Raw genomic sequence first — 7,892 nt, 5'->3', positions numbered from 1 at the left:
TGTGGTCATTTTCTGTTGCATAGCAGTCTCATTGTTGCTAAACAGGCAGGACAGAACCACGCTGTAGAACAGGCATAAGATAAATGTTGAAAACCCAGAGATTCAGACTGTGGAAGCATAGGCTAAAAACTAGAGCTGAACTTATTTCACTTTTCACTTCTCATATGGCTTTGTCAGGATGAGAGCAAACAACAGAGTGTATAAACGTGTGAAAACTGCCACTCCTGCATGGTTACATTTTCCTGTTTTCAGTGAAAGAGGTGAGTCAGTTATCTCATAGCCTACAGACGCAACTCAGGAAGTGTATAAATGTGTGTGTGCTTTGATCTGTGCAGTGAAGGCTCTCACTCATCGAGGAGGAGGAATTGTACCGACTGCTATCAAGGACGCAATGAACAACTCTTGCATCAGCTTTGACTTTACAGGAAAATTCCTGCCACCTGTCTACATTTTAGTATTCATCACTGGCATGGTGGCTAATGGGCTGGGATTGAGGTCAGTGCTGCAGAAATGGGAGAAACTGGGGAATGTCTCTGTTTTCGTTTTCAACCTTGGACTTGCAGACATTTTGTATTTGCTCACACTCCCTTTTCTGATGGTGTACTACTTCAAGGGTGATCAGTGGATCTTTGGAGAAGCCTTTTGCAAGACAACAAGATTCTTCTTCAACCTGAATTTATACGGCAGCATTGGATTCCTCACCTGTATCAGTGTGTACAGGTACTTGGCTATTGTCCATCCAATGAGGATGATGGGGAGAATAACTGTGACTCATTTTGTGTCTATCTCAGTCATGGTCTGGCTGCTGGTGAGTGTTCAAAGTCTTCCAGACATGTTCTTCCCCAAATCACCCATAAATAATACTAAGAAGTGTTTTGATACCACCTCTAACGAGTATGTTAAAGATTATCTGAAATACAGTTTGGGACGGACACTTACTGGTTTTTGCATCCCCCTGTTCATCACCCTCAGCTGCTATGGACATATGATTGCTGTTCTCTGCCACAATGATAACATTGATGAAGTACTGAAACAAAGAAGCTTAAAGTTGTTATTCATCTTGATTCTTCTGTTCTCTGTTTGTTACATCCCCTATCATATATTAAAAAATCTCAACCTCTTGTCAAGACTAAGCGTAATCAAGGGGACATGTCATAAATGGTCTAATGGAGTCTATATTTGTCATCAGATAAGCCGTGGCCTTGTGTGTCTGAACAGTGCGCTCAATCCTCTAGTTTACCTGCATGTAAGTGAAGATGTTTGTTCTCAGCTCAGACAGCTACTTCAACAAGTTCGCCAAGCTGTCACTAGTCTGTACACCTCTAACCTCACGGATACTTGAAATGTGCCGATGAACATGAGGAGTACGCCTCATCTGAGACTTTTGTAAGAAACACAAAAATGTTGCTTTTTACTAAAAAGCAAAAATAATACTTGAAAAAACACTTGAAAGACGAGTTATTGCATTTGTGATGCTTGAATGTGTGAAGAACAAACAGGATATGGTGCTGCATGCTTCACTGCTGATAGAAGGTTAATGTTAACAGCATATCACATGTATGTACACACGCTGAAAGTAAAGGTCAGTTTTGATTATGTTGTATATACTGTATATCTTTACTTTAAGCATTTGAATTCAAGCCTCCTCATTGTTGTTCTGCTGTCTAACTATAATTAAAGGCTTTTTATTCAGATTTCCCTTATTTTTGATAGTACGTGCATAGTGGATGTTTTTTTAAAGTCTGTCGTTTAAAAGTAAAATAAACTGCTTTGTCCAGATCTCATTTATGTTTTAATGTACTTACCTTAAAGCCCAACACATTTTCAGCAACTGAAGATAAATGTTCCAAATATTTGAGGAAAATCAGCTTTGCAAATATTTTTAAAGATGGTAAATCAATTCAAGAATACAATTCAAGATTGCAAGAATACACAAGAGTTTTTGTGAAACAGTTAACTGCACTGCAGACAATTATGATATCCTCTGTAAATACCACAGGATATCTCATATAAAATCATTCTAACACCGTTTTTCCGCTCTCACTATGCCAGTAAATGTTACACAGATGTTCATTTACCACAGACAGCGAAGTAAATACACTCCTAATAAAGGTTTAAAGCCTCTGAGGTTTTATCAGAAGCAATACTACTTTATACTTTGTTATTAAAGTTAAGATATTCACAAATGTGTTATAATTAGCAGGTTATTTGCTTTAAATTAGCAGAATCATGTTTGGAATAAAGAAAATGCTACATTCCAGCAAAGGAACCTCATCAAACACCAGTGGTAAGTAAAAGTGGTAGGATTATGTTTTTCTCAGTCAAAAATATGGCTTTTAGTCAAAATTTTAGGAGATCTGTCATCTGAGGTAAATAGGGGCACAGAAAGAATAATCAGTAAATAAATATAAGGGTTCTTTTTATTTAGAAGTGTTTATTTATCATTCACACCTCGTTAATAATAACATGTAGGAGAGATTTAAATCTGGTTTTCACTCATGTCACAGTACAGAAACGTCTTTACTTAAAATGATCTTCTAATCGGAGCCGACTCTAGTCTTCTCAACATTCTCATCCTTTTGGATTTGATCTCAGCCTTCAACACTATCTCTCACTCTGTTGTCTCTTGGCATCTCTGACACACCTTTAGCTTGGTTCCAGTCATATCTTCTTGACTGCTCCCATTTTATTCAACTTACCGGTAAATCATTTCTCTCTAGTCTATCCCCAGTCACTTCTGGTGTACCCCAAGGTTCAGTGTTAGGCTCTCTTCTCTTCATAATATCCTCCCTCATGGTACCATTTTCTTCAGATTTGATCTTCACTTTCACTGTTTTGCTGATGACACCCAGTTATATCTCTCCTCCAGGCCTGATTCCTCCCTCCCACCTTCTTCCCTTATAGAATGCCTAACTGAATTAAAATCCTGGTTCAACTGTAATTTTCTAAAGCTTAATGAGGATAAAACTGAAATCCTTCCTATTGGTACTAAATCCAACCTTTTGAAGGCAAATCATTTCTCTCTCACTATCGATAACTCCACAGTTTTCCCTTCACCTCAGGGTAAGAGCCTTGGTGTCATTCTAGACAGTTCACTATCCTTTAAATCTTACATCAATAATCTCACCTGCTCAGCCTATTTCCATCTACACAACATTAACAGATTACGTCCTTCTCTTTCCACCCATTCTATGTCCTATCCTATGTCCATTCTTGTCCATAGTCTCGTTACCTCCCGCCTTGACTACTGTAATTCTCTCTTCCGTGGTCTCCCCCAAAAATCCCTTCATAAGCTTCAACTGGTATAAAGCTCCGTTGCCCACATTATTACCAGAACCCCTCCTACCAGCACATTACCACTGTTCTTAAGGAACTACACCGGCTCCCAGTGAAATTCCAGATAATATTCAAACTTCTTCTGCTAACCTTCAAGGCCATTCAGAACCTTGCTCCTCCTTACCTTTCTGATCTGTTAAGCACTACGTCTTCTGCCCACTCACTTCAATCCTCTGCTTCTATCCAGCTTGCTATGCCTTCTTTCCGCCTCTATTATGTATTGCATGATGAGGAGCTAAATGCAGATTTCTAGGTGAGTTCAACAAAAAGAAAAAAGTAGTTCATAAAAAAACCCCCAACATAAGCAAAGAGTCCATAAGCAAAAAAACACCACTATAACAACAACAAAATCACCCACAAGACATAAATGACTACAGAAATAACAGGAAATAACACAACAGGGGAATACAGGCAACAGTAGAAAAACACAGAGACAACAGCTAAATCAAGTGACAAGAAAAACTATGGAGAATCCATGAAAACAAAAACATGAATGAATTCAAAGAAGACGATCGAATATACAAATACAGGCCATTTACAATAGTAATTAAAACTAAAGCTGTGGAATAATAATTAAAAGCAAACTGAAAACTTTCAACAACAATCAGAAATCACAAATAACCCATCAAGACTCCCAGGCAATGACATACTTTGTCATGGTCCTGGGTCATTGACCCAGCGTTTTGTGTTTATTCTGATTTTGTATTGGTTTAGGGTTGAACCTGAAGTTTGGTGTATATTCAGCCCTACCTGTGTCTGTCCTTGGTGCTCTGTTCATGTCCCCGTGTTGTGTTGTAAATCAGTCTGTGTGTTTCCTGCTTTACTTTGAAGGCTCGTGTTCTGGATGTCCTGCTCTATTCTGAAGGTCTGTGTCTGTTGTCATTGTGTTCAGCTTGTGTCCTCCAGTCATCATGTGTATTCAGATCAGCTGTTCTTACCTCCTGTGTGTGATTACCCGATTACCTTGTGTGTGTATATTTAGTGGGTGTCGGTCTGTGTTCCTTGTCGGCTCGTCTGCATTCATCCATGTATCACTGCGTTCATCTGTGTTTCTTGGTATCCTGTTCCTTAGTCTGCGTCTCTCTGCCCTGCACCCCTTTCGTATGGTCTCAGGTTTGTCAGTTAGTTTCTCCCAGTTTAGGTTTCCGTTAGTAATCTCTCACGATTCGTTGCCCGTTTCTGCCACTGCCACCTTGTAAATAAACGTCACTCGAATCATCAGCCACTGCCGCATTTTGGGTCCTCCTTTTCCTCCACACCACACGGCTCACTCCGCCAGCCGTGACATACTTACTTATGTAAAATGATGTTTTAGGTCTTAAATGGTTTAAAATACAGCTACCATCGTGTGCAAAACAACCACAAACGGAGGTTATTAGATGCCCATCTGTTTAGATCACAAAGCTTTGCTGTCAAACAAAGTGTTTACTGATAAATAATAATATGCATCTGCATTTCATATGCTAAACTAACTTTCACACAGAGTGTTACATGCAATAAAAATAACCTTGTAATCCAAGTTATAATGAATATTCAATGTCTAGGAGTTGAAAATGCGATCTTTTCTGAAAGTTTTAGTTAAAAAAATGTTTTGAATGACACAAATGATAACAATACAATAACAAGCATGCTTTTGTGTGGTGCATTGATAGAAAGGTAAACAGTATTTGTGCGCTAGCAAGCAAACAGACAGTTTCACAAGCATGTATACACAAGGTGTTGCACAATTATTAGGAATCTCTTTCCAGCTTCTCGGTGCTGGTTTACAAGCAGGGACATGACCGATCACTCTATGAGCTGGTTTTCTTTCACTTGCCTCATTTGTAATTCTGCCACAGAGGAGTGAGGTTGTACAGACACACAATGCCTGGTAATTGTACTTCTGTTGAATATGACTTTGAAAGCAAAATTCTACCGTCCATTTACACCATGGTATTGATTATTGGTCTGGGAGCAAATGGATGGGGGATGAAGTCGATCCTGCAGAAACAGAAGAAAGTTGGAAACAATGTGTTTCTTTTAAACATTGGACTTGCCAATTTTTTGTTCCTTCCAACACTACCATTTTTGTCAGCATACTATTTTATGAACAGTAATTGGATATTTGGAGATGCCTTCTGCAAGATCACAAGATTCTGCTTCAACTTGAATTTATACGGCAGCATTGGATTCCTCACCTGTATAAGTGTGGACAGGTATCTGGCTATTGTCCATCCACTGAAAGCGATGGGAAGGATGACTGTCCGTAACACTGTGGCTATCTCAGTCATGGTTTGGGTGTTGGTGAGTGTTCAAAGTCTTCCAGACATGCTCTACCTCAAAACATCCACCAACAACACCACCAAAACAAATGAAACCGCAAAATGCTACCATACCACCTCTACACAGTATGTCGAGGATTACCTGATATACAGTCTTGGACAGACACTCACTGGGTTTTGCATCCCGTTCCTTATCCTACTTGGCTGCTATGGACATGTGATTTTGGTTCTCTGCCAAAGTAATACCATTGACAAGGAAGTAAAACAAAGAAGCTTAAAGCTGTTGTTTATTTTGATTCTTCTCTTCTCAGTTTGTTACATCCCATATCATATTTTTAGGAACCTCAACCTTTATGCAAGAGGATTATTAAAAAAGGGGCAATGCCCTACATGGAATAATGGAGTCTTCAGTGCTCATCAGATAAGTCGTGGTCTTGTGTGTCTGAATAGTGTTTTGAACCCCCTGGTTTACCTCCATATCACAGATATTTCTACTCAGTTCAATAAGCTTCTCCTGCGATCTTGTCATATGTTAAATCGTCTGACTGTATCAAGATATGGCAGTGTGCAGGCGACACAGTATACACAAGACTAGTTCATTGTTGACTTTGATCTCATCTTTTACTGCTGTGCTTAACAGCTACACTGTTCATTTGCTGTCCTTTTTTTCTATTTATTACATTCTTTTTTTATACTATATTATACAATGTTTTAAATAAACTATGGATTTCAGAGGAAACAGCTCCATGTGTCTGTGTTATGACAGATCTGTGAAAGGAAGCTAATGTCAACAGAGAATGACTAAAGCTGTGACTGAGAAAAAAAATCAACAGCCAGTTCCTAATGACATTAGATTTTTGATGTAAATATACTCTTATCCACATTTATTCACATATATCACAACAGCAACACTTGCACACAATAAGGTCAGGGCAGAGCACTGGGAGATGATTATCATGATTTATTTTTCAGTGCAATCATTAACAAGTTGTGGTTAGTAGTTAAAACACTCACAAGCAGCCCCTGGGTCATTGGTGTATAAGTGTGTGTATACAGATAAAAAGACCTAAGAGCATAGAGTACAACTGCTTTGTGAATGGGTTCATGTGGCTTGTACTTGCATCTTTTTTAAAAGAAGACCGCATGAGTTCACACAGTGCGTTCTAGTGAAAGAAAATAACATAAATCATATAAAACACATTTTTCTTTAAACCAGATAAAAAACAAAATATTTTGACAATATATTTAATTTATTCTCTAACGAAACTTTGCTTTTCTGTTCTCATATTGCATGCACATGTTGCACAGGAGCAATGCAAATGCAGTTCTAATAAATATTTAAAGATGGCAACTGAAAAATTGCTCAGAACTCTTTGTAATAAATTATTTCAATATTTTTCTCTGACTAATCAACTCACACGCACACATATATCGATAGATAGAGTCAGTTTTTTCTTTTCTATTGCAAACTCCCTCCAACCTCTCCACCACTTGTTTACTGTGGTTTCATGCCAGCTGATACACCTCTTTTCTAAATAATTTAATCTTGTTCTGTGGAAGAGACCTAAGCTTCCTGTTTGCATCTAGTAATACGAGTTCTTGTTGACACTGACTATCCTGCAAAAGCATTTGCAACACCTGGTGAATATTTCAATAAGGACAGATCATTAGAAACAATTAACATGATTTTGACTCCAATGGCGATCCCGGCAGAACGGAACCCCAGCTGTGACAGGGTTTAGAGCAGGACCTCTGTGAAAGAGAAAGTATGCACCATGAATGCTGATTGGCTTGGAGAAAGCAGCGAGAAGGTGATTGGACTAGACCAGTGATGACACAAGCGGCTTGACAGCGTGGGAAAGTCTAATAAAGCTTACATTTAGGTGTCAGCACCCAGGAGCTGACACATGTGTGGCCATAGAACTTTCTTATTGAACTTGGGAATAAGCTTCATTTAAAAACCTTAAACATTACCGATTTATTATAATCTATTACTGATTCAGAATAAGTAATATTGACTCACATGAAACTAATAGTTAAACAGTTAAAAATAATCCATCATTTTTTATTTTGATAAATATTTTGGCAACTGTAAAAGTAATAATTTACAGTTGTTTAGCCATGAAAGACTGCAAAAAAAGCACAAAGTTGTCAGGGTGAGCAAGAAAAGCGAGGTCTGTCAAAATCATAAAACCTAATAATTTTTTATCAGGTCACTACCTCATAGCAACTATAGTCACTGAAGGAATTAGTTTTCACCTTTTCTATTGCACACTCCCTCCAACCTCTCCACCA

General features: G+C 38.3%; 2 protein-coding genes across 2 annotated transcripts; both read left to right on the top strand.

The window, feature by feature from the left end:
• The first annotated feature begins 345 nt into the window (after positions 1 to 345).
• LOC102207895 (P2Y purinoceptor 1-like) lies at positions 346 to 1,497 on the top strand. Its single transcript, XM_005741009.1, has one exon. The coding sequence runs from the start codon at positions 392 to 394 to the stop codon at positions 1,340 to 1,342; it is 951 nt and encodes a 316-aa protein (XP_005741066.1). The 5' UTR covers positions 346 to 391; the 3' UTR covers positions 1,343 to 1,497.
• Positions 1,498 to 5,183: 3,686 nt separating this feature from the next.
• Positions 5,184 to 6,283, top strand: LOC102207619 (P2Y purinoceptor 1-like). The gene has a single exon (XM_005741008.1). The coding sequence runs from the start codon at positions 5,200 to 5,202 to the stop codon at positions 6,190 to 6,192; it is 993 nt and encodes a 330-aa protein (XP_005741065.1). The 5' UTR covers positions 5,184 to 5,199; the 3' UTR covers positions 6,193 to 6,283.
• Positions 6,284 to 7,892: the final 1,609 nt, after the last annotated feature.

This window comes from Pundamilia nyererei, unplaced genomic scaffold (genome assembly GCF_000239375.1).
Source record: "Pundamilia nyererei isolate P.nyererei 1_Seehausen unplaced genomic scaffold, PunNye1.0 scaffold00106, whole genome shotgun sequence".
In the NCBI taxonomy this organism is placed as follows: Eukaryota; Metazoa; Chordata; class Actinopteri; order Cichliformes; family Cichlidae; genus Pundamilia; species Pundamilia nyererei.
Note: the sequence above shows the minus strand (reverse complement) of the source record. Positions and strands in the feature narration are given on the sequence as shown.

What these genes read in the sequence shown, in the direction of transcription:
- LOC102207895 (XM_005741009.1), top strand. Translation starts at nt 392, where the DNA reads ATGAACAACTCTTGCATCAGCTTTGACTTTACAGGAAAATTCCTGCCA.
- LOC102207619 (XM_005741008.1), top strand. Translation starts at nt 5,200, where the DNA reads ATGCCTGGTAATTGTACTTCTGTTGAATATGACTTTGAAAGCAAAATT.